This window comes from Chelon labrosus (genome assembly GCF_963514085.1).
Source record: "Chelon labrosus genome assembly, chromosome: 16".
Taxonomy (NCBI): Eukaryota; Metazoa; Chordata; class Actinopteri; order Mugiliformes; family Mugilidae; genus Chelon; species Chelon labrosus.
In genome coordinates, this window is record NC_140349.1 from 12263602 (window position 1) to 12288616 (window position 25015).

Sequence of the window (25015 nt, forward strand, 5' to 3'; positions counted from 1 at the left end):
AAGCATAGGTGAATCAGATTTCATTCCTGGAAGCTCTGCTCCATTAAGTGTGATGTGAGCCAGCATGCACTATACCAGCAGCCTGGAACTATCTTAATGAATGGTATAGTTTTAATTTCTACTGATGACATCTATGATTTTGCTGCTTTTGCGAAAGTATCTTCTGCCAACAAGGCTTCATATTTTTAAAGTAATTAGGGGTTGTACCGATTAGTCAACTAGTCACACTACAATATGTATTCAGGTCAAGAATATAGATTTCATTGGTGCAAAAAATTACTTTCTAATATGTTTTTATGTGTGACGTAATCGACTAGTCGACGTCAACCGTAAAATCTGACGTCGTTCAACCCCTAGTAGTCATACAAAGGTAGCTACACTTTTTTCACATCTGTGTCCCAATCTGTACTGGCTGTCATGGGAATTGCTAACAGCCAAAAAATAGTCAGTCACATATATATATATATATAGTATGTGAAATAGCTTAAAGTTGTGCACCTTTTAGGGGTCGAAAGTTCGGAAAGTGATTAAGTCAAGTCGATGTCAACTAGTCGATGGCTTCACACATAAAAACACAGTAGAAACACTTGTGACACTTGTAATATGCGGCTCTCGATCGATCTCAAGAAATAAAACACGCTCTACAACCACAGCAAAAAATGTCAACTAATAGAATACGGGACAGATAATGTAAGATAATATAATATTATTGTAAGATTAAAAGAAAAAAAGCGGTATATTTACCAGCTAATTGTTGATGTGCAGCCTCCTTCTCTCTGTTACCGCAGGTTGTTAACTGACAGCCGTTGAGAGGATTTGGACCGTTGCTAGCATTAACGGATGCCTTTTCAGATAAGTGTTTAAAGCAGTAGTACATTTGTTGTATTTTAGGACTGACTTGCAGTAGAACAGGGAATTTTTTCATCATGTTGTAGGAAAGATGAGATGGATTTGGAGTCTTAAGGGGCATTAATTCACATCGAGTGCACACTGGCTCAAACGATCTGAAACCTGAGGGAAGTTGGATGTCTACACATCGTGACCACATCCGTCACAAGCCGCTGACATTTATTTGATAAGAAACAGCGTGGGATCCTCCATCGCATATCTTAAACATTAAAACATCTTCATTTGTGTTCATCTCTGTCGTATCCCTACTAACATGTTGTCACTTTGTCATTGTGGGTTGTTGAGTCCAGCTTCATCTTCTTCTTCTTTAACAATTTAATGTTTCTTTTTATATTTAAAACAGTTTTAAGCACTGTTAAAATGACTCATGATAAATCTAATCTATTGAAGTCCACCAGCTAGTGCTAGTTTGAATAGACTCTCAGTGAAAGCTGTGATTTAGTGTCCTTCCAGTAGAAGGCGACAACAACCAACTGATCACCGAGGTGAAACTCACTGTCAGGACATTGTACCTTTAGAAACAAAGAGATGATGACGATGATGACGAAGAAACTTAGACAGACTTTATTCATCATTTTCAGTTGCACATAAAAACACTCTTGAGAACAACAAGTAAACAGAAAGATTAAAATAAAAAATAAAAAAATAGTAGGCTATAAGCCCAAAAAAAAAAAAAAAACAGCATATGAACAAATGTACATATTAGTAGAGAAACCACTACATTCCTCAAAAAAAAAAAAAAATAAAAAAAAATAAAGGAAATGCAAAATATTTAGGCAAAATGATTAATTCTACTAGCCTAGAATCTAGACGCGCCCCTAGCGGCAGCAAATTACATTTGCTTCCAGGGGCAGTCTAGTTACTCTCCGTTGACTTGAGATTTCGAAAAATCCAAGATGGACCGGGCCAATCACGAGTCGGTGGGCGGGCTTAACATGATGACGACTGACCTGCGACCATAAGTTCCGTGAATTACACGTGAATCCTGCTAGGACTACCAGAGCGATGGCTGCTGCTAGTGAACAACTTTCTTTCGAATCGGCTTTGGCCGCCACTCTGAAAGACTTGAAGTTAAGCTTTTCTCTGAGAAAGGAACTCTCCTTTCCGTCGCTCTGACTACGTCACCTTCTTCGTTGCTCTGATTGGTTGTAGCGCTATCCTATTGCGTGGAGAGGGAGTTTGAAAGACAACCGTTTATCCCACCCCTCCGGTTGTCTATGGAGAGTGCCCAGACCCTACATTTACTGTGGGTCTGGCTCGTCAGGCTATAATTCTACAAATAATTTCATAGTCCAAAGTTAGAGTTGAGTAAATGCCAAATGAAAGGAGTCACTGTGTCCTCCTCTTGGGCAACAATAATACTTTCTCATTGGAAACCTGGGACGACTGCTCCTGTCTACAGATGGACAAGACATGATCCAGGCAGCCCTAACTCCTTAGACCTACATCAGACTCAGAGAGAAGTCAGGTTTTAATTCTGAAGGCCAACTCTGAAACACTTTGCTGTTGTTGTGAGTGTTTGAAACTGATGGGTTTTTGTTTTTATAATGAAAGCTGTGAAACTGAAAGAAAAGGTTCTAGGGTACAGCTCAGTGTGAAACTCAGTGAGTTACCTTACAAAGAGAATATGAAAAATTAATTATTGTCAGGAAAACTACAGCTGAGCTCCACCATTTTCTAACCCGTCACCTTTTAAGCTGCATAAGCTGATACTCTGCTGCTTGCCTTGGCCTCATGATATCTGTGCAGACTAAACTCCAACAGCTGATCCAACTGGTTAACAGGGAACTTTGTGTATACACATTTGCTTGCTCAGTATATAACACAGGAGTATGTAATGTACTTGTGTACTTTGAATGTGCATTGTCAGTCAGGTTTCTGGTTTCAGTCCCACAGAGAGCTCAGAGCTGTCTTCACTATCTGTGAGGTCAGAAACAAACAGAGTTAAAGGTCAACTCATAGTCTGGAGAAACCATAAACAGTTTGTTAGATCATTTGAAACAGAATAAAATCAGTTTTACTTACGAGATGAACAACGTTGGTCTGAAATGAAAAGTAAAGACAGGTCATTTCAGTTCCAGTTGTTAATGTCAGAATATCTTTCATCATCTTATCTCCAGTGAATATGATCCTCTTCTACTCACTCAACCTGAAGAATAAATCCACTCTGCTCTTCTGTTTAGTTCTCACTTTGTTTCTTTCTTCATCACTTCTCTCCCTCATCATCATAGTATAGTCATGTTCTCCTGACTTCTCCTGACTCTGAGACTTACTCAGCTTTTACTGCTGGATGCTTCAAATTGTAGGATTCAACTCAAAGACTAAATCAAAGTAGCTCACCTTGTTTCTTTTTATGAAAAATGAATGCTGCTGCCAAGATGACAACAAGGACAACCACTGCTGTAATGATGATGGTGGTGGTGGTGGGTGTGTTACTGGGCTTCTCTGTTGAACAAAGAACAACGACAGAAGATTAGGAACAGTCCAGATAAAGAAGGTTATCCATCAATTAATTCATCAGTGTCCTTTCTGTCCATCTCTACTGCAACTATAGCATGAAACTAATGTAAAAATGTCAAAGAAAAGAAACCGTAAATTATAAATGTTTCCAAGGTTTTAAGTGTGTGAAGGTTATCAGTCATCCAGGTCATGGTATATCCAAAAAAGGTTCAAAAAAGGCAACGGGACTTGTAGAGTTTTTTGAGAAGACGTTTCACCACTCATCCAAGTAGCTTCTTCAGTTCTAGGGGACTGGTGGGAAGTTTGAGGCTTAAATAGGAACTCCTCCTGAAACTTGTTATGTTAACAACCAGAAACAGGTGCAGCTAATTTCCATTAACGATTGGATACTTACCTGTTGTTGAGGGGGGACTGTTTTTGTCCCCCTCCTCTTTCCTATGAATGGTGCTCTAACGCCTCTTGTCCGTCAGAGGCTCCAGTGTCAAGGTGTGAATGAGGCTGAAACTTCTTGGCGACAGAAGTTAAAACTGTATTGTAAATAGATGGCAGATTAAATCTCAGTCCACCTCCTCTGTTTAGTGAAGTTTTTTCCAGTCTGACATAGATGCCTTCCTTTACTCCTCTTTCAAAACCATCGGTCTTCTCTGGCTAAGATTTGGACGTTGTTATCTTCAAAGGAGTGTCCTTTGTCCTTCAGGTGTAGGTGGACCGCTGAATCGTTTCCTGATGAGCTGGCTCTCCTGTGTCGGTATATGCGTCTATGGATGGGTTGTTCGTTTACCCCAATGTATAAGTCTGTACACTCCTCACTGCACTGAACAGCGTACACCACATTACTTTTTTTTTGCCTGGATGTTTTGTCTTTAGGGCGGACCAGTCTTTGCCTAAGTGTATTCCCTGGTTTGAAATAAACTGGAATACGGTGATTTCTGAAAATTCTCCTGAGTTTCTCGCACACCCCAGCCACGTAGGGGATGACGATGTTTTTCCTTTTGTTGCTCTCCTTCTCTCTGTCCTTTTTGGAATATCTTTTTGAGCCTTTTACAAAGGCCCAAGGTTTTAAGAGAAACAGTCCTGATAACCATTAATGAATCTGGCTAGGATGATTACTAACGTAATTGAAGGACAAAAGCGAAAATATCCAACAAACCACAGTCACTCTTACCCCAGTTGGTTCTGATCTGTTCTTCATCCAGTTTGGTGATGATGTCGTCCTCCACACCAGAGAGATGAAACACACAGTCGAACCTCCTCCAGTCTTCAGGTGAGACTGATGCAATGTTCAGGTCAACATTCATCTGGAAGGATCCATCATGGTTGGGGAGGATCTCTCCATGTTCCACTCCTTCATGAATCTCCTCTCCATCTTTCCTCCAGAACATCTTGGCTCTGTCAGGGTAGAAACCTGTAGCGTGGCAGCTGACTGGAGAGGAGGGAGTCTTCTGGAGGAGAGACACTGAGGGGAGGTCTGGAGAGAGAGAGAGAGGATCAGCTCCTAATGAAGGTAGTTTTTGACCATGTCACACAATAAACACCACTGTGTTCACTAAGCTACAACAGGCCATGTGATTCTACGTACCTGTTCTCAACAGAGAGCTCTTCCCATAGTGTAAATACTCCTTCAGCCACTCAGGACAAATCTGAGTGACGAACCGTTCGCTGCTTTTTATTGTACCTATCTCTGATTCCCATTTCAGTTTGGTGGAGACGGCCTGAGGTTTTGGAGCGATCCATGTCAATGTCTTCAGATCCAGGCTAAGGAAGTCTTCTCCATCATAACCAAACTGTATGAAACCAGTAACCTCTTCAGTCTCATCATCCCAGTCACAGCCATCTATATGCTGTAAAATGTGAACACCTGGAAGATACAGACAACAGAGATATAATGTATAATGAACAACGATGTACAAATAAAGAAGAGGATTTTAAAATCACACACGTTTATAATCAAACAACCATTTACATGCTGACCATCAGACATGTGCTGGAGTATAGGCTACATGTGTCCAGGCAACTGGTTCACATCTGAACTCAGAGATCCTTACTGTCATGTAGGCTACTGATCATAGCCATGGGAATGTCCTACACTTCTCTTTAACTTAGTCTCTTTTGCACTAGTGCATATTAAGGAAAACAAGAACAGATACTGATACTGACATGCTTGTTAGGTTCATTGGTGATTCTAAATTGGCTGTAGGTGTGAGAGTGAATGGTTGTCTTTTTGTCTGTGTTAGCCCTGTCTGACTGCAGACCCTTCACAGGACAAGCGGTTACAGAGGAAGAATGAAAGAATGAAAGGTTGATTATTTCTGTTCTGATCCATCCATTTTACATCTAACACCTGAACTCCGTGGCTATGATCATGAGTCGGTTTAGTTTATGTTCTATGATCTATAATGATCTGAGGTCAGGTAACCACATACAACACACAACATACTGTACCTTCACTTTGGTTGAAGACCTGCTTCAGCCTGGAAATCGTGGTTTTGAAGAAGTCAGGAAACACGGAAGAACATTTGTGAGCGTAGAACTTTAATTGATCAGGATCATTTTCAAAGAGTTTTTTCTCCCAGTCCAGTTTAACTTCTATTTTCTTGCTGCTGATGTCGCAGTGATGAATCCGGATGTCGTTAACTGATGCAAAAGCCAGAAGTTCTGGAAGGTCTGAAACTCCAGAGAATCCAGCGATGACATATTTCATTGAGTGTTTCACTGTGGAACAAACAACATTTATAATGTGAGTGAAACATAAATAGACTCATGGTCAGAAATGTGGTAGATTTCTAGAAAAGGAAGTGAATGAGATCTAACCGGTTGATGAAACACGACAGAAGAGAAGCAACAAAAATAAAGTTTTCATCTTGTTCTGTTTCTATAAAGACACGCCTGAGCTCGTGTGTTTTGGACTTCAGCAGCAGACAAGTAGAGACAGGCAGCTTTACATGAAGCAGCAGAGACACAGACACATGACAGGATGCAGAGACACATTTATACTTCCTGATTTGTTTCATTGCCAAGACTGTAATTACTCATATATACTGTTGATTAGAGCAAAATAAAGTATTATTTTAGTACTGCATGTGTTCACAGGTAAAAATGCGTCAGCTGTCAGGTCAGTCTTAATCACTGTATGAACTAAAAACAGCTCAAATGAAGTGTTTATCGTCAACATTATTGTGTCATGTGTCATCACTGTTCAATGTTCTTAGTTCTGCACAACAATGTTGCTCTTTAAAGTCTAATGTTAAACTGTTGAACAAACAACACATATAATATCACTGTAAATTCAATTATGACAATTACTTAGTAATAACTTAAGATCTTAACACTTAACGTTAGAGAAAAGATACGGTCAGTATTAAGGAATGAGGAAGAGCAATATGGAGAGTCGAGAGGAAAACGTGTCAAGGTTTCTAACGTCAGTAAACACATAAATAAAACATTTAGTGCAGATAAAATGTTTAAGTTGCACTGAAAGTCTTTTATTTGTATTATTAGTTGAACTGAAAGTGAAACTAAACTTCGAGGCCGCAGCACAACTTTGGAACAGAGTCGAGTGGAAAGAATTTAAAGAAAAGACGATGACGAATGTGAATGTGATCTTACCTGATGATGAAACGTGACACAAGAGAAACAGCAAAACTAACTTTAGCATCTTATTCTACATGTGGTCAAAACTCCAGCTGGAAAATGTCGCAGTTTCCTCCCAGTGGTTTTCAAAGTGGGGGCCGCCAGGGGGCGCTAGGGGGCCTCAGACAATAGGAGGGAAGATAAGAAAAAATGAGAGACAGCAAGCTCAAATTGTGGTATTAGGCATGTTCGACTTCATGCAGATCTGTGCAGATCTCACTTAACGTGATGCATGCTGGGTTGAACAAGTTCATTTTAACCAATCATATTCGAGGTCTATGAGTATGAACAACCCAGCATGCATCACGTCAAGTCAGATCTGCACAGATCTGCATGAAGTCGAACACGCCAGGAAATACCACTGCCGTGACATCGCCCCGAAACAGTGGCATTTACCGTGGTATCTGGGGATACCACGGGAAATACAACTGCTAATGGCCAATACCACGATTTGAGCCAGCCCCTGTTGGAGAAAATTGTGAAAAATGAAAAAACATAATTGATTTATTTTTTCATTATTATAAAATATAATCTAATTATTTTTTAGATCATTATCAAAAAACAGAATTATTAATAATATATCATATCTAAATGTTATTTGCCACGCTCATCTTTCTGATTCCCTGCCAGTCAAAATATCATTCATGACCTCATAATCTGTGTAGACCTGGCGGTTTGCTCCATTTATCAAGCTGCTTCGCTCCTCAAGCTAGCATGTAGCTAGCACAAAATGGACAGGTTTTTGACAAGAAAGAGACCGAAGGAACAGACCAACAGCCCTGTCATGGAGGACACTGCTGCAAAAAAAACCCTAAGAACTCCTGGCCAACTAAAATCAGAAAATATGAGGCAGCACTTATGCTAAACAAATGTAATAGTTATTGAATAGTGAATGAAAGTAAGGAAAATCATTATAAAAGATGACGTTTCGTTACATATTTTGTAGCACTGTCTGTAGATTTGCAAAGGGGGTCCCCGGCCAGAAACTAATGCTGTTTGGGGGGGCCTTGGCATGGAAAAGTTTGGGAACCCCTGTCCTAGCCTGTCCTCTCGGAGGGGTTGTTATTTTCACGTGATCAACAACTAGTCAACTTCCTGCTTAAAGCGTCATGGGACAGTCAATAGTCGGTGCAACCCCTAGCACCTTCCAAGATAAGTGCCTGATTTAGTTATTTTAGTTATATTTCTGATTACATGTATTATTCATTTTATTTTAATATAGTATACTGAGAAAACAGTCAAGGCAACTTAATTGTTTTTAATAACCCCAAAACCCCTACACGTCACTCTTGAGCAACATCATCAAAAAGCAATGTTTAAGCTTGACATGAAAATGAATAACACAGAACTCTGAAGCCAGTCCTTGAGCGGTATTTATTTACATGGTCATACACTACAAAAATAGAAAACAACAACAACAATAATGAAAACTGCTGCTCTCCTTTGCTTCACCGCGCATCAAAAACAACCACTGGAATCAAAGAGTTAAGGAAATGAACAGACACTACAACGATCAATTTATATGTCTGATGTATAATAATATGTGTGGCATCACACAATATTTGACATTTCCTCAGTATTGAGACTGGTAAAAGGATACATCTCTTTGTTCTCTTCTTGTACATGATCCTGTATCCGCACTCTCTGCATCTGATGGGATCACGGGCCTTGATTTCATTTTCAGTGTGACATTCTGCAAGAATAGACAGATATTTGTTACCATACAATTCAGAGCCGCCCAAGTTATATACGTCCTTCATTCAATATATACAACTTGGGTTCAAAAGTATTAATAATAACCGTGCTGCTAATGGATATGCTCTAGTATAACAATTGTTAGTTTCATATTCTGAAGTGCAACGTAAGAGAAATAAGATATATGTAGCTGAAGTAGCTGTGATAGTAGACGTAAAATCTGCATTAGATTAACCCTGGTCGCATCGTTAGCATTAGAGCTAGATGTAATATTTACACAAATAACAGAAGCAGTATACCTCCACATATGTAGATCATGGGCTGCTGCTTGGGCGGCTGTACATCTTTCTGTGCATCCATTTTGATTCTACAGAAAAAGAAAGACAACACAATCGTATCTGTATCGTTACAACATGCTAACAGAAACAGCAGCATGGTGCCGCCGACCGGGTTAGCCTAAATCAACACAACCGGTAGGTTTAGTGAACAACAAAGATATTTAAAGTATCTCTAAATGCATCACGAATGTATTAAATTTTGAATACACAAAGGGGATAGTTATCATAAGGTATCTCACCGTTTTCACACAGTAACTGTTAGCTGTTTACCTCTATTTTCATATTCCACACGATTTCCTGTTCGCACATGCGCACTATCGCCGCTCACCTCACAACAAAGAGGATTGTGATTGGTCAAAAGATACTTTGTCATAATTTTGCCGGACAGCTCTGAGAATGTGATCACATATATTGGGGTTTATGCAGTAGTTTTTATGGTCTGTTTGTATGAGATTATTTGTGTTTTCTGGGTTTTTATAGACATATTGCAAGTATTTTCTTTTCTTGTTTGAGCTCCGCCCCAACAGAGGGCGCTGTGGTACAGATGTAAGACCCAAACTGTCCATCATCTGACCAACACTCAGCTGGCCCTCCACTAGTTTTTGACAACAACGACTCTGTCGACAATGTTCACGTCTTGACTGTCGGTACCAGAACTACTATATATTACTATTAGTTTGTTGTGTTTCTAATTTTTGAACTTGTACATCATGGAGCCGTCCGCCCCCAAAAGGTTTGTGTTTGTCTTACTGCTTTAAAACCAGACTGCATGCCATTTACTAGCTAGCTAAAAAGCTAACTAAGGCGGTAGCTGTCGCCCAGTTAGCTGCTGCTAAGCTAACTTAGTTAGCCCCATCGGTCTTCTCTCAAACTTTCCATTCAGTTAAAGGTTTTAGAAACCACTCCTGAATCACAAACCCACTATTAAACCCGAAAACGGACTTCGGGTCTGTTTTATTGTGGAGACTTTTGACTTGTGGAGTTAATGTTAACGTTGCTGGAGCCTTTTAGGGAATATTTTCATCTACGTTTTAATCGGGCGTAAAACAGAAAGTAATTAACTGCGTGTGAATCAAAACAGCACTTAGGTCAGTAGATAGTAAGTACTGCATTTTTGAGTTGCTGGTTTTATTGGACCAATAGCCTTGACCCTCACATGTTCCGTTTTTACACAGTCTATACCTAAATACTTTACAGTTTTGGTTGATAGTTTAGTTATCTAATCAAATCTACAACATTTGAGACAGTTATTTTAATTTGACTTAACTGTCTGATATAAAAGTATATTCTGACATCTGAAAAAAATATTATTTCCACCTACCTGCCATTTATCTACAGTTCTGATTTATTATCTACAGGAAAGCACCTACACTCAAACCTTACACGTCAACAAATAATAAATGTACTGGGTCTAGAAAGACTAAAATCCCCTCCCTGTATTTGTTTGAAATGCACTGACGTTTTGTGACAGAGTGAATTACCCACAGCTGTTCATTTATTGCTGATGGTCCAATGTTCTGGTTTGCTTTCACTACTTTATTATATGGAAGTTACAGCTGATTCATTGACCTTTCACAGTAAGCTGAAAAAGCTGAGCGAAGACAGTTTGACCAAACAGCCAGAGGAAGTGTTTGATGTCCTCGAGAAACTCGGTGAAGGGTAAGACGTTTTCTAACAACTGGCTGTTGTGTAATGCATCTGTTTGCTGCTAATAAATGCACTCTTGATCTGTTTTGACTTGGACTTGTGTGTGTGTGTGTGTTTAAGTTCCTATGGAAGCGTGTTTAAAGCCATTCATAAGGAGTCAGGCCAGGTGGTGGCCATCAAGCAGGTTCCTGTGGAGTCTGATCTGCAGGAAATCATCAAGGAGATTTCCATCATGCAGCAGTGTGACAGGTGGGATGTGCAAACGTCTTTGATTTAGATTAGATTAAAACTTTTTTGTCCCCAACGTATTCTCAGATAGTTATTAAACTTTACAGCAAGTATATAATCAGCTCTAAAGCCTGTAGAGCTCTCGGATGTCTTGATATGTTGGATGTTTTCTCACTTCTGCCCTTTTTGTTGAAATGAAACTTCTCTTTTGATAACTGCTCTGTTTTGTGTTTCCCTCTAGCCCTTACGTAGTGAAATACTATGGCAGCTACTTCAAGAACACAGACCTGTGGATTGTTATGGAGTACTGCGGAGCTGGTTCTGTCTCTGACATTATCAGACTGAGAAACAAGACGGTGTGTGTTTACACAGAGTTGACCTTTATATTGTTAATTATCAGTTTTAAAGTTTATAGACACTGACACATAAAGAGGAACAATATAAATGTTGACCACGTCTTTCATTTAAGCCTACAAAACAGTTTATAATTAAAACCTACATTAATATACAACAATTAATACTTTTATCCTGTGTCCTACATGTTGTTTTTTTTCATCCCACCTCAGCTGACAGAGGATGAGATCGCCACGATCCTGAAGTCGACGCTGAAAGGTCTCGAATATCTTCACTTCATGAGGAAAATACATCGGGACATCAAAGCAGGAAACATCCTTCTCAACACGGAGGGACACGCTAAACTGGCAGATTTTGGAGTTGCTGGACAACTAACGGTAAATTCAACCAACAATGGACCAAACAAAAACGAATGACTATCATTATATTATTTGTATTATGAATTGTGTACTTGCCGTACTAACTAGTCTTAACTTGATTCTGCCATGCACAAAAAGTACCAGACTTAAAGTGGAGTAATAGTGAAAGTGAAAATTTAAGTACACAGCTTCCTGAAACACATGATCTTTCACTGATTTTGTGGATCCATATGAAGCAATTTAAAGCGTAGTTCTTTCCCCACTGAAGGACACTATGGCAAAGAGAAACACTGTGATCGGTACTCCGTTCTGGATGGCCCCAGAGGTGATCCAGGAGATCGGTTACAACTGCGTGGCTGACATCTGGTCCCTGGGCATCACGTCCATAGAGATGGCAGAGGGCAAACCCCCCTATGCCGACATTCATCCAATGAGAGTGAGTAACTGTTAAATAACAATAATTAGGTTTTCCTTTCTGGCAATCCCCCTTACTCTTTGCACACTCACCGTTCTCCACAGGCTATCTTTATGATCCCCACCAACCCTCCTCCAACATTCAGAAAGCCGGAGCTTTGGACAGACGAATTCACAGATTTTGTTAAGAAGTGTTTGGTGAAGAACCCAGAACAGAGAGCTACTGCTACACAACTCCTACAGGTTGGAGACACAAGGAAGACCGCAACACCCTCACATGCACATATGAACATCAAGATTTGCAACATAATAAATACAACATGTGAAATAAAGAACACACAACATTGTTTTTATTTTTTTGCTCTTGTGAACATCTAGCACCCATTCATCAGCCAAGCAAAGCCAGTTTCAATCCTGAGAGACCTGATAACTGAAGCCATGGAGATGAAGGCCAAGAGGCAGCAGGAGCAGCAGAGGGAGCTGGAGGAGGAGGAAGACAACTCTGTACGTGCGCTGACATACTCTTAATAAAACAAATCCACAAGACTGCTAAATGTAACGCCATGTGTCTGACTGCCTTGTGTCATCTAGGAGGAGGAGACCGAAGTGGACTCTCATACGATGGTGAAGTCGGGCTCAGAGGGGGCTGGGACCATGCGGGCCACTAGCACCATGAGCGACGGGGCGCAGACCATGATCGAGCACAGCAGCACTATGCTTGAGTCGGACCTGGGCACGATGGTCATCAACAGTGATGATGAAGAAGAGGAGGAGGACCAGGGATCAATGAGAAGTGAGTGAACCGTACACGATGATAATAGGAAGTGAAACATGGTCCTGATGCCATAACATTTTATAAACTGTCCACAAAACAGAGAGAAAACACCTTAAAACCAGATGAATGAGATCCACCTGATATTTTATTCACAGTTTGTCTCTAAAATAAATGGCAAGCAAGATTTTAGGATTTCTTTCCATTGCGAGAAAACAAAACTAGAACCTCTTCCTCCTCCACAGGACACGCCACCCCCCAGCAGCCCATGCGTCCATCCTTCATGGATTACTTTGACAAGCAGGACTCCAACAAGGCAGCCCAGCAGCAGGAGAACTACAACCACAACCAGCCGCAAGAGCAGCCCGGCTACCACATCCAGTCCAAGAACGTCTTCCCTGACAACTGGAAGGTGCCTCAGGACGGAGACTTTGACTTTGTGAGTGTCTTCATTCCATTCCCGACTCTGTACTGCTGTAATGAATAGTGTTATTCATTGTGGAAATTGTTGTCATGAAAATGCACCGGTGGGTAAAAATAGCAAAACAGAGGCAGCTCTAAGTGTTATTTACGCCAGTCGCCGAGTATGACTCATCTCTTTCCAACTGTCTGTGTTTCCTCTCAGTTGAAGAACTTGGACTTTGAGGAGCTGCAGTTGCGCCTGACGGCCTTAGATCCCATGATGGAGCGGGAGATTGAGGAGCTCAGGCAGCGTTACACCGCCAAAAGGCAGCCCATCCTGGATGCGATGGATGCCAAGAAGAGACGACAACAGAACTTCTGAGTGCTCCTCCTCACCCTCACCTCCTTCTCCCATTCCCTACTGCAACCATTACCACAATTATCCCAGTGACTCAGGGTAACTAAGATGACCCAATTCCTCTCATTGGATGCCCTCTACGGTTCTGACTGACTGCTAACTGGCCTCTGAATGAAGTTAGATGCCGTTGTTTACAGCGCGAACGACGCTCAGGACGCCAGCCGAGCCACCAAGCCAAGGCCAGTATACATCACAAAAATAATTTCCTATTTTCTCCATGAAATTTCCGCCACATCATGGAAATCCACATCAGCACATAAATAAAGAGGCCAATCCTTCGGCAGTAGCAGCAGCAGCAGTATGAGGAGCGGGGTCAGTGATGTGGTCGTCTTTTTTACCCTCCCAGACTTTTTCCTTTCAGTGTAAATATAATACAGAGCCTAGTTTGAAAATACTTGCAACAAAAGCTGTGGAGGTTCATCCATGACCAAAGACAATCAAGTTGATGATGTTGATGATGATGATGAAGTGGAGAATGCCTTAAAAAATAAGCAATGTAACAAAAACAGCCAAGTCGTTGGATGGTTGAATCCATGGTCTTGCTTGTAGACGAGATGGAAGTGAACCGCTGAAAGCTGCAAATGTTTGTCAGCACGAGCAGGAAATCGTGTGGATGGCGAAGAACGGATCATGCATGTTTTCAACCGTTTGTGGACCAGAAAATGATCTCATTAATCTTTATTAACTCTTATTTAACTTTGTTGTTTTCAAGTATTATGTTCTGGGCTTTGTTATCCATCCACTGTCGATAGAGACAGACTCGATGCATCTTAGTGCCTCGTGTTAACACCCTGATCCAGCTCCAGTCTGGTCTCTAAAACCAGGGCCCTTACTCGACAGATTGAAACACAGTTCTGGATTTAATAGAGGAGATGGCACAGACATGTGTTCTTAATTAGGAGGGGAAAAAAGTACAAGCATTCCTACATACTGACTTTTATTATTTAAAATAAACTTGCAGATTTATGTAACAGTTCTCTATTTTTTTCCAACTGACTTCAGTTTTAAGAAACTTTAAAGAACATTTGTGTGTGATGCCATCCTCAACAGAAAGCAATGGACCACATTAAAAGAGGACTCAGCGAAGTAGCCAGGGCTGAGTGGTAGTATAATTACTGACTGATAGATAAAGGTAAAAACAGAGCCGCTGCATCAGCCACACGCCTGATTTATTACAAACATTGGACGGTTATTATTTTTTTTATTGCACGCATTAAGTTTTCTTTTTTAGCAGCTTACGTATATGTTTTAGCAATTACGAGTGAGAATGCTTTCTATATGCGGACATTTAGAGTGTGATGCTAGCGATGAATGAAGACATACTCTCTGCATTGTGCTTTTTTTTTTTTAAAGATCTAAAAACGACACAAGTCTTATCTTTGGTGAAAGTTTCTCTTCAGAATATACATACATACAGAAATGCTAGATATCTGCAGCAATTGTCAAGTATCACACATTTTTCCTCATCAGGGAGCTCTGACACATTTACTATTGGAACAGTAACATTTATCACACAGTGCATATAATGGCATTGACAACCAACCTAATCAAAAATGGGGCTTTTTATTCTCATAATCAGATTTTTCTCCACTCTCATAAAACGCCCCAACCAGCAATATATAAACATATTATGTCACTTCATAATAGAAGCTGTTTTCTATTCATATAGGAGTTTATTTCATGATAATTGTGACCCTTTGAGTGAATTCAGGCTGTCTTAGTATTAAATTTATGTACAATATGTCTGCAGGTTGCTGTTACATGTGAGTGTTTGGCTATCGGTGCATATGAGCCATCTCACTGTCTCATCAGAGGGCCAAACTTAGCAGACATGAATCCAAATTTCAATCAGTTGTAACCACCAGATTGTGAATCATTATATCTGTTTGTTTGTCTATTTTTCTACTTGAAGGAGGAACCTTTAACGTGATCACCTGCAATTGAATTAAATCTGCAGATCATTGGCAACTTACTACACACAAGAATTCACACTTTTATTTATTAGACTGCATTGTTTTTTTCTTTTTGTGATTTAAATAAGTCAGCTTATTTTGTCTGTTACTGTTTCCACTCTGGGTCAAAGGAAATGTGATTTCTCCGTGTTTATACTATGCATGTTTATCATTATGTTTGCTATGTAGTGGAATGCTCTTGTATTAACTGCACAGGTAAGAGTACTGTTAATATGGAAGATGCTTTATTTTTAATTTGAATAAAAAAAATTGTCTGCACAGTTAACAAAAATTTTGAAATGGTTCATGATTGGCCTTATCGTGTACAGTTCTCTGAAATCACGTTTTGCTATATCTCTATGATTTTGTCTTTATTGATCTTTCTATATAATGACTTGAGAGTGTAGAGTGGAATGTAAGCATTTATGTTTGAGCCGCTTAATTTATTATGTTTTGTTTGTAATACTTTATAAAGTTTGAAACCGTGCAAGAAATAATAAAAGTATAGTTAACCAGAAGCGCAGTGGACTGGATTGCATCTTTCGACACCTGTTGTACCGTAATTCCTCTAATACGAGCGCAACTAACTTGTTTTTCCACGCCATTTCCTCACTCTAAAATCACACGCTGCGCCTTTTGACTATACATTACGGTAAACTCTACGGCAGCAACTGTTCCAGATATTCCATTACTTATTGCAAAACCTCTTCATTCATTCATTGCCAGCACACCTGAAAACAGGGAAACATGTCTGCTCTCAATAGGAGGATCGTAAACATCACAGCTGCTCCTGCTGCCATCGGTCCATACAGGTACGACTATTATACCAACAGAAATATATCTGTTTATAGGCAACACGTGGGCTACGAGAGTTAAAATGTTTACGTGAATCAAATTATATTTGCTCAGGGGCGTGTCTTAGTGTTCAGTGAACTCACCTGCTTGACTTGACCCCGTTAAAAAGTGCCAAAGTTCAACGGAGCAGTGCAGAAATCTCTAAAACGGGTGAGACAGTGCAGCAGCAGGATTTGACATGGCAACTATTCGTCGACAAATCACTTACACACCAAAAGCTCCTGTCAGACAGGGAATATACAGGTAAGAATATGTGAACTTGGAAATGTAGTGTTTGGATTTCAAGAAGCCTTATCTAAAAACAATTTAAAATAAATCATAATTTGAATTTATAATGCCTTTATATAAAAAACAACAACAAAGAAGTGATATTGAATATGAAATAACTTGTCACAAAGCAATTTTTTGGTTTAGTTTAGTCTGCAGACAGCTGCACAAACTGAGGGGTGTTCCTGCTCTGGCCAATTGAATGTCAGTAGGAGGAGTTCGTGTTTGAATGGACTCTCATTTGTATTCAGTGAGTTTGGTGTTATATCCAACTCTCATGTGAATTATAACAACCTTTAAAACGTGTAACATAATTATGGTGTATGTCAGATTTTTATAGACATATTAAATATCAGTATTTACTTTTTATATGGCCACATGTTAACAAGAATGTCTGAACACAGCTCAGGTGGGCAGGTAATACTGAAATGTGCTGGAGACAATGTGAGAAAGCATCAAAGCTTGAACATGATTCTTTACTCTAAAAGTGATATGTTATAGGACTGAAGCTGTTGCAGCTTCTTTGCTGGTCATGCATTTGGTTCGAGTGTGCACAGTATGTGTGTCCTGTGTGTTGTCCTCAGCCAGGCGGTGGTTGTGGACCGAACCGTGTACATCTCTGGTCAGCTGGGGCTGGAAGTGGCCTCCGGTCAGCTGGTGGACGGAGGAGTGCAGGCTCAAGCCAAACAGGTGAGACTGATGCGATGACTGTTGACCACATTTAAGCCACTTCTGTTAAATGATTCCCCGAGAAATGATTTACACGACATGAGGCAAAGTTCAGTAAAATGAGGTGGCTCAACAATTTAAAATCCTGGAGCAGTAAATGGCATTTTAATAATAAGACAGCTGTCCTTTAATTTTAAATTTTAATTGTCATATTCTGAAATTCACTCAGATAACTAAAGATAAACATACAAATTAATTAGAGCCCCTAAACGCACAAAAAACACACATTAAATGCATAAAATAAAGATACATATAACTGGAACAGCACCCAACAGGACGTTTCGTCGGACTCATCCACATAGATGAATTAGTAAAAACAGAAATGAAAAATGTGAGGTTAAATGTTTCGTCTCTCTGGTCCTTCAGGCTCTTATCAACATGGGGGAGATCCTTAAAGCTGCTGGTTGTGACTATAACAACGGTGAGATCTCACAGCTACCGCTCAGTTCCTTTGCTCCGCTTCCTCTTGTGTCTTTCACATTTTCGTTTGCAACACAAACACAATCTCTTTCATTTCAGTGGTGAAGACAACTGTGCTGCTGGCAGACATAAATGACTTCAACAACGTCAATGAGGTCTACAAGACATGTGAGTCAGTGTTGTTGGTGGTGTTATTCAGTGATTTTAGTTCCTTCAGGTCATTAAAACACCAACCAGCAGTAGCTTGCCTTAGGACACTTTTAGCTTTTGTTTAAAAATGATTCAAAATAGCAGTGAGCTATTACTAGAGCACCAAATGAGTATTAATCCAACACTGAAAGTAGTCCCCAACAAACGCACTATTTGCTCCTGTCTGAGAGCTGCAAGCTGTTTTAGTATATTATGAATGACACTGTGACATTTGTGGCTACAAACAATTTATCCCATGCTATAAAGGAATGTAACAGACATCTAATTAATTTGGCTTAATGTAGCTGCTCCATGTTTTTCCCTCATATTTTAAATATACAGAGCAGCCACAGGAGGGCAGCTTTAAACCGAGATTACCAGAGCTGCAGTCATGTCAGTGGCCAGTCAGTCATGTCGCCCACACAAACAACTGTTGTTGTTGCTGTTGTGATCCAGTCTTAGAATAATGGCGTCTTGCCAAGATAGTTTTAGCTGAGTGACAGGGTTAATAATTGACTCTCCCACGGTATTAGGTGTGTAGCCTGCTGGAGTGTCCTTGAGCAAGGCAATTAGTGTCTGCAAGTGTTATGTGAAGGGAGGAAAGAAAACAAAGCAATTAGTCTCACATGATTAGAGAAATATATTTATCTCCAGTCTCTTGATTGACGGACATGTTGACGTGGTATGGAGACATCACTGTGCTGTAAGAAAAAAGAATTGTATTAAGCTTAATTGTGATATAACAATTACATTGAATTAAATTAATAATGATTATTTTATTATATATAATATATATAAAAAAGGGTATTATATAATATGACAATTCTATTTCCCTATTCTGTCTTTACATAGTGGTTACATTTGAGTTATTTTTTTAAATGAAAAAATCTCCAGCTCTGTGTCTGTGCACAGTATCTACCTTAAGATATAGACAGAGGAGAGAGTATAGATTATTATATAAATCCAGCACTGCATATATTAATGGGTCTTAATCGAGCACTCCAGACTCCATACCTGTGAGGCCACGAGGAGACACAGCCTCATATTTCACTGACATCTCTCAGAAAATGACTGCCGTCGGGTTTAGCAGTCCCCTGAATGAGAGGCTCACTCAGCTCCTCCTCTGCTGTACGAATGCACCACCTTCCTCGAGCTCTCTAGATTGAGGCATTTCCTCCTGGATCACAACACTCGGGTGTAATAGAATCTGCAGAGCCCAGCGAGTTGTAAACGGACACCGCTGTGCAGGCACGCAGATGAAACCAAACCTGCAGCGGCGAGCGTCGACTCGGGTACAAGCCTCGGCTCTCCCGCCTCCCTCACGTCTACTCTACTCAACCCTAAACCGCAGGCAGGGAACTTTCCCTGACCCTGATAAGAAGAAGGAGAGGGCATGTGTTCAGGGCGATGCAAATCCCTGTAGATTTAAGATTATAGTTCATGTTTAAGTAAATTACAGCTGATGTTATGTCTGGTGGAAACTTTTGAAAAATAAATAAATTTTATCCACTGTAGCTGCAGATGCAGGAACTTTAAACCTCAACATTGAAGAACTTTCTTTAAACCACACCATTTAGCACTTATCAATAAATAAATATTGTGTTACAGGTCGGGTTAAAAACTGGTGAAAAGCAGCGAGAGTCTGTCTACAAACAGAATATAGTAAAATGCATACATAATAAAAGATAAAAACAGGCTTCTAATGTCTCCCTAAAGTTGCATTACAGTGTCTTATAAACCATTTATTACATGTTTATATAGCGTCAATAAATGCTCAATATGGCAATTGAAATTATATCTGCAGTCTGTTCTCAATGTTTTTATTACTTAGTGTTTATATAATAAATGTGTTATCCTTTTGCCCATAGAGCCTTTAGTCGCACTTTTTATGTGTACTATTAGAAAGTCAAATTAGCCATTCAAAGAGAAGTCCATATTAACACGCTTCTTGACAATGCAAATGTTTTTTGTTTGTTTGTTTTTTTTATTCCTGCAGTTTTCAGCAAAAATTTCCCTGCGAGAGCTGCCTATCAAGTTGCCGCCCTCCCCAGAGTGAGTACAAGCACAAAACATTCACGCCAGTTCAGAACGGCAGCAGCAGCTCCGTGGTGCAGTGCATCGGTTTTATTGTGTGTGCATCAATACTCAGGGGCTGGTGGAAAATAATTGTAGCTAGGTGCCTGCTCGTTCATCCGTGGCGAGCTGTTTTCACTGCTGGCGGGGTGTAAAATGGTTTCGGTGAATCTTTTAATGCTTACAAAAAAATATCACAACAAATGGCAAGTCGCTGTATCTTAAACATCGGTTTTAAGATGAAAGTTGGATTAAAGGAATAGTTTGGTTTCAATGAAGTCATTAATTGATGTGGACAAGGTCTACAAGAACACAGATTTTAGTCACCTTAAAAAAAAATATCTTATTGTATTTCTACACAAGACTCCACAGACAAAGATTTGATTATTACCTCACAGAACACGAGAGTTGCCGGTCTAGTGCTGCCGAGATCGGTTCATTTGTGTGCGTCATTGTTTGACTTCGGTGTGTCAGCGCTTAAGTTTGAATTCAAATTAACTGGATGAAACACAGAAGTCACGCAATGATAGACCAGCAACGCCTGGATTCTGTGAGGTAAAATTAGTGTTTTTATAAAGGGAGTCTGGTGTATAAAGAGAAGAGAAGGAAAAGCCTGTGTGACGGCGAGGTAAAGCATTAATAATATTTTCAATATAAAGTACAATTAAACTGATGATTGACAAAGATAGAAACAAAAATGAACTCGACTGGCAAATAAGACACAGCGTTTGGGTGACGGTGTTACAGAGTGAGCCAGACTGATGAGTGCACAAGTATAAATGGCTCGCACTAGCGTAGGTTACGGCGTCTATGTCTCTACTCTAAAAGAGTCTTATGGGGTAGGAGAATAGCAGATAATGATTTGGTTTAGTCCAAGTCTCCTGGAAATTCCTACCTCCATTTCTTCTGTTCCTGTTTCCTCAATGTCTCTCTGTCGCCTCCTTTTTCTTTTCAGGGTGGACTGGTGGAGATTGAAGCCGTCGCTGTTCTCGGTCCTCTCTCTGACTCCTGACTAGCCGGCCACATCGGAAACAAGTTGTAGCCAAAACGTGTAGTCAAACCGTTCAAACTGTTATCTCTTGGCTTTTGCTAACTATTGATGAACTATTTTCAAACCTTTAGATTCACCTTCCACAATAAGTCTCTGCTTAATGCTTTCGAATCTAACAAACTGCACATGAACTAAAGTGTAAAAAGGGCGTAGGACTGTGCCTGAGCATCCATCCAACATTCCCCTGTCTCAGAGAACACATTTACTGTACTGAACATCATGTTTGCATGACTAATTTCATTTTTGTTTTCAAGATAAACTGACACAGATGCAATAAAAATGTAGTAAAACTTGCACGAATTGTACGTTAATTATCAAAGACAGGACATACGGAGTTAGATTTTTAAGTCGGCCTTTTTTTTATTTTTTTGACAGGTCATAGCTTATTACAGATTCCAGGTTTATTCCTATCTCACACATGCTCGTCTATCAGGAGGACAGTGCTAACATGTTCCTAAAATCAAAGCCAGCTACCCCAAAAATAATATAGTGTCACAAGTCAAATGTACTTTGGCTTTCATAGAATTATAGTTTGGTAGAAAAGAGTGGACTCTTAGGTTAACGTTAAAGACATATGTCGTGCTATTATAAATTTCTACACGGATAATAAATAGAATTTCATTTGGTTCAGATGATTGGGAGCGCTATAGATCTCTGTCTATGTACAGTTAACGAGTAGAAGCCATCAAGAAGGAAAAAGGCACAGCGGTGACTGAGGACCCTGACTCAAAGTGGTGATCACAGGGTCTGCATCTTGGCAACGAGGTGATGTCTCTCACACACACACACACACACACAAACACACATACTTTCACTCATGCAGACGGACAAACTCTTCCAAAAAAACTCATCTGTGCAGTCCTTCATGTTGCACCTCACTCGCTGGGGGCTGGAAGCACAGAGAGGGAAAACGTGTCAGGATATTGTGTGAAATTGTGACTCGTGTGACGCGGTGAGGAAACCGCGGTGCTGCTCACCTGGTGCCTCCTCTGTTTTGGGCTCTGTGTCGGCTGCTGTGGCCTCTTCTTTTGCTGTTTGGAGAGAAGGACGAGGAGAATTGTGGATCTGAACAATGATCACATTTAAGTATAATTCACCCAAAAACACAACAAACTATGGACCTTTGATGCATTTCTGTTATCTCCATCTCTCAGCTCTCTACTGATCTAGTTTTTGTTCAGTTTGAGAGTTTCCAGAGCTCAAACCATTGCAAAATTTAAAACAATCAACACATATAATGTGTTGTCACCAGTATGACACACTGGAAGGCACTGGTGCTAGCTAGCAAGCTGCTAACTTGGCTGTAGTGACAAGAATGCTGATCAGTCCACAACTTTGGCTCAGACTGAAGAATCTCTGCATGCAATGTATGGGTTTACGGCCACATTAATGCAGCTACCTAAACAAACCATTACTAGTGTCAAGGCTTAAAGTTATGCAGAGTTAAAGGAGTGCCCGCGTTAAGGGACAGGTGTTAGCTGTCTGCCTGGGTGTCACTTCCCCGCCTCAGTTCCGCTCCGGCTTCAGCTCTTTGCCCGGTTTTGAATGAGCCAAGAGTTAGGCTATGCCAACATGGCAACAGCCAGTGCCATCCACTTTGAGCTTCAAAGACACCCAGCAGAAATCCTGCAGATGATGTCCACATATGTGTCAGCCTCAGCCTTTAGCATGCTACGTCGGCGAACATAAAATAAACTTCATGCCTGCTGAGCATGTGAACGTGCTGACATCAAACCATGTGTACGTACAACAGCCCCTCAAAGTATGGCTGTAAACATCTTATTTAAATGCATTTGCACACTTGAAGTATGGATTAATTTTGATTTTGACTGAGCTCACAAGACAAAAACAAGGGAAAAGGCCTGTTAGACCATTCGGTCAAGTTATCCAGGTCAAGGTTTGTCTGTAGCAAAGCTGCAGGACTGCTTTAGTTTCTTGAACCCTTTGCGCCTCTCATCCAATAATTCTTCAGCTATAAGCAGTGTGGTGGAGTTTCCAGGCTCTTTAAACTCTTGTGACATAGTTGAGTTAGCCCGTTGCTGCAATCAACAATAGAGTAAACAACCTTGATTAAGAAGCCTTCTGGATGAGAGGTGACACATCTTCAGGAAACTTAGCTGCGCTTAATATTTAGGTGTGGAATCTCAATAATGACAGTCTTCAGTCAGAGACTTGTGACAGCCGTTTATTTACAACAATCCCCAACAATCAACCAGTAGCTGCCTCACGAGGGGATGAGCTGCCCTGTCCGCTCAGCTTATGTGACACTCGATCCCGTCTATCCATTGGCTGTGAAATGGAGGCAGGGAGGCTCACCGTTTGTCGCCAGTGGAAGCCCTATATGTGTCGCCGTGCTCTGGTTTCTCTCAGCGGACTCAGATTGCACCTTAATGAAGCCACAAAGTTTTGCACACACAGCGCGCGGAACATCTAAACAGGGCCGGGGTCACGCTTGAACTGGGGACGAGTCAAGTCGGACACCGAAGGGGGTCAAGGTCAAGTAAAGACACAGGACGGAGCAGTGACTTCCTATTTTCTGACTATGTTTTAAGTGTATTCTTAAAAAAAAAATCAAGCTTCTACTTCAAGTTTTTTAATAAGGACGTGTGCGAATGTATGTATGTACACAGTAGAGAAATGACATCTTATATGGTTATCGTTTGCTACTGTGTCCATTCACCCAAATGGACTGGATTACATACACTTTGCATTCGACAAATGAGGAGCTGGACTCACGAACATGCCAGCGACTTGCCATTTGCATCATGAAGCACTAAATGAACTGATAACAGTGAATGCAATGCAGCACTGTGCACTGTCTCCCTGTGGAGCGCTTCCATGTATAGATAATCATGTAGAGGACAGTGTGCAGAGACATTACCTCTGTGCAGACCTGCAGCCACTCGGAAGTGCTCTCTTGGAATTTATAATTCAGCATACTCCCCTGATGATAAAGAGCTGGGAGAGGTAGCATGCTCCCCCCGGGGACGACAAATGCCACTCGCTTTGTTTTCTGGTTTTAACGTGCAGTTTCGGTCAAACAACATGTAACATCCAGTGGCTTTCAAATATCTTGCTTCACACACTGGAGGAAGCTGATCCGGGTTGGAAATCATAAGTGGCAGCTGCTAGGATACCCAACCCTTGTTTTGTTGGCAAGGCAAAACTACAAAGTCAAATACGACACCCTCAACAAACAATGGTTATTGATCAACGGGCTGTTCATGCATGAGTTTGCAGCATCACCACCCTGCCAACAGGAAGTAGACACCGCTAATACCAATCAAATCTTAATGTAAAGCCTTTTCTGTGAACTGTAAACACTGACTGAAAATACCTCTTATAACTGAACACCGTTGCGATTATGGAGGCAGATCCTGTAATGCTGACTAAATAATTAAAGGTGTGACTTGGAAACACATTCCTGCGGCCACCCCGGTGTGTTCATTAAAAGCCAAAGTCATGTCTGTGTGTTGTTGGATACCACCTGGTTACTGTTATTGCAGAGGGACCGGGGAGGAAAAGGACAGAAGGGACATGATGTGCTTGGGAACTGTGGCATCCCAATTTCAGGAGGCTTCACGCTGCTCAGGTTATTGTCGATAATTGTACAAAATGTACAATTCCCCTTCTCCCACGGGGACTGATGGATTTTGTGGCTATTGTCAGTGTGCCGGTTGAACAGGCTGTGATCACTATAGCTAATTTTCCCACTACTGACACCTGTACAGGCTGAGTTTTTAGAGAACTCACTTAAAATTAGGCATAAGGCACAAGGGCGTGGCCGCTGTGATTAACAAGTGGGTGCCTTCACAGGTCACTAGCCATCTGCCAAGCCAATGACAGCCTCACC

At 40.7% G+C, this 25015-nt stretch overlaps 4 protein-coding genes across 6 annotated transcripts; 2 read left to right on the plus strand and 2 right to left on the minus strand.

The window, feature by feature from the left end:
* Window positions 1-1296: 1296 nt before the first annotated feature.
* On the minus strand, window positions 1297-7115 carry LOC311501943 (major histocompatibility complex class I-related gene protein-like). Its single transcript, XM_084564015.1, has 7 exons — window positions 6976-7115; window positions 5812-6081; window positions 4949-5227; window positions 4535-4837; window positions 3250-3354; window positions 2935-2952; window positions 1297-2829 (listed from the first exon to the last, which is right to left on the minus strand). Exons 1-7 carry the CDS (start codon window positions 7022-7024, stop codon window positions 2780-2782), a joined length of 1074 nt encoding a protein of 357 aa, XP_084420141.1. The 5' UTR covers window positions 7025-7115; the 3' UTR covers window positions 1297-2779.
* A 1239-nt stretch (window positions 7116-8354) lies between these two features.
* Window positions 8355-9371, minus strand: polr2k (RNA polymerase II, I and III subunit K). 2 transcript variants are annotated; one of them, XM_084562690.1, is made up of 4 exons: window positions 9272-9371; window positions 8994-9061; window positions 8600-8692; window positions 8355-8470 (listed from the first exon to the last, which is right to left on the minus strand). In XM_084562690.1, the coding sequence occupies exons 2-4, from the start codon at window positions 9052-9054 to the stop codon at window positions 8448-8450; spliced, it is 177 nt and encodes a 58-aa protein (XP_084418816.1). In that variant the 5' UTR covers window positions 9055-9061; window positions 9272-9371; the 3' UTR covers window positions 8355-8447. The 2 variants fall into 2 exon arrangements, with proteins under 2 accessions (XP_084418816.1, XP_084418817.1); XM_084562691.1 differs by having other exon boundaries at window positions 9303-9339.
* Window positions 9372-9579: 208 nt separating this feature from the next.
* On the plus strand, window positions 9580-16189 carry stk3 (serine/threonine kinase 3). The gene is made up of 11 exons (XM_084563572.1): window positions 9580-9765; window positions 10611-10691; window positions 10800-10928; window positions 11149-11263; window positions 11474-11638; window positions 11889-12056; window positions 12140-12277; window positions 12413-12538; window positions 12626-12827; window positions 13052-13245; window positions 13432-16189. The coding sequence occupies exons 1-11, from the start codon at window positions 9743-9745 to the stop codon at window positions 13588-13590; spliced, it is 1500 nt and encodes a 499-aa protein (XP_084419698.1). The 5' UTR covers window positions 9580-9742; the 3' UTR covers window positions 13591-16189.
* A 110-nt stretch (window positions 16190-16299) lies between these two features.
* LOC311501238 (2-iminobutanoate/2-iminopropanoate deaminase-like) lies at window positions 16300-22025 on the plus strand. Of its 2 annotated transcripts, none has more exons than XM_084562956.1 (6): window positions 16300-16390; window positions 17285-17390; window positions 17796-17850; window positions 17949-18017; window positions 20035-20090; window positions 21067-22025. In XM_084562956.1, exons 1-6 carry the CDS (start codon window positions 16326-16328, stop codon window positions 21121-21123), a joined length of 408 nt encoding a protein of 135 aa, XP_084419082.1. In that variant the 5' UTR covers window positions 16300-16325; the 3' UTR covers window positions 21124-22025. The 2 variants fall into 2 exon arrangements, with proteins under 2 accessions (XP_084419082.1, XP_084419083.1); XM_084562957.1 differs by lacking the exon at window positions 16300-16390 and adding an exon at window positions 16541-16676.
* The last annotated feature ends 2990 nt before the right edge of the window (window positions 22026-25015 follow it).

Coding starts and splice junctions, on each gene's coding strand:
- stk3 (XM_084563572.1), top strand. CDS start 9,743: ATGGAGCCGTCCGCCCCCAAAAG. Junction 11,639..11,888: donor GAGTTGCTGGACAACTAACG/GTAAATTCAACC, acceptor TCCCCACTGAAG/GACACTATGGCAAAGAGAAA. Junction 12,828..13,051: donor GGACCAGGGATCAATGAGAA/GTGAGTGAACCG, acceptor CCTCCTCCACAG/GACACGCCACCCCCCAGCAG.
- polr2k (XM_084562690.1), bottom strand. CDS start 9,054: ATGGATGCACAGAAAGATGTACAGCCGCCCAAGCAGCAGCCCATGATC. Junction 8,693..8,993: donor CATGATCTACATATGTGGAG/GTATACTGCTTC, acceptor CTATTCTTGCAG/AATGTCACACTGAAAATGAA. Junction 8,471..8,599: donor CAAGAAGAGAACAAAGAGAT/GTATCCTTTTAC, acceptor CTTTGATTCCAG/TGGTTGTTTTTGATGCGCGG.
- LOC311501238 (XM_084562956.1), top strand. CDS start 16,326: ATGTCTGCTCTCAATAGGAGGATCGTAAACATCACAGCTGCTCCTGCT. Junction 17,391..17,795: donor TGCAGGCTCAAGCCAAACAG/GTGAGACTGATG, acceptor CTGGTCCTTCAG/GCTCTTATCAACATGGGGGA. Junction 20,091..21,066: donor AAGTTGCCGCCCTCCCCAGA/GTGAGTACAAGC, acceptor TTTTCTTTTCAG/GGTGGACTGGTGGAGATTGA.
- LOC311501943 (XM_084564015.1), bottom strand. CDS start 7,024: ATGCTAAAGTTAGTTTTGCTGTTTCTCTTGTGTCACGTTTCATCATCA. Junction 6,082..6,975: donor GTGTCACGTTTCATCATCAG/GTAAGATCACAT, acceptor TTTGTTCCACAG/TGAAACACTCAATGAAATAT. Junction 5,228..5,811: donor GGTCTTCAACCAAAGTGAAG/GTACAGTATGTT, acceptor TGTATCTTCCAG/GTGTTCACATTTTACAGCAT.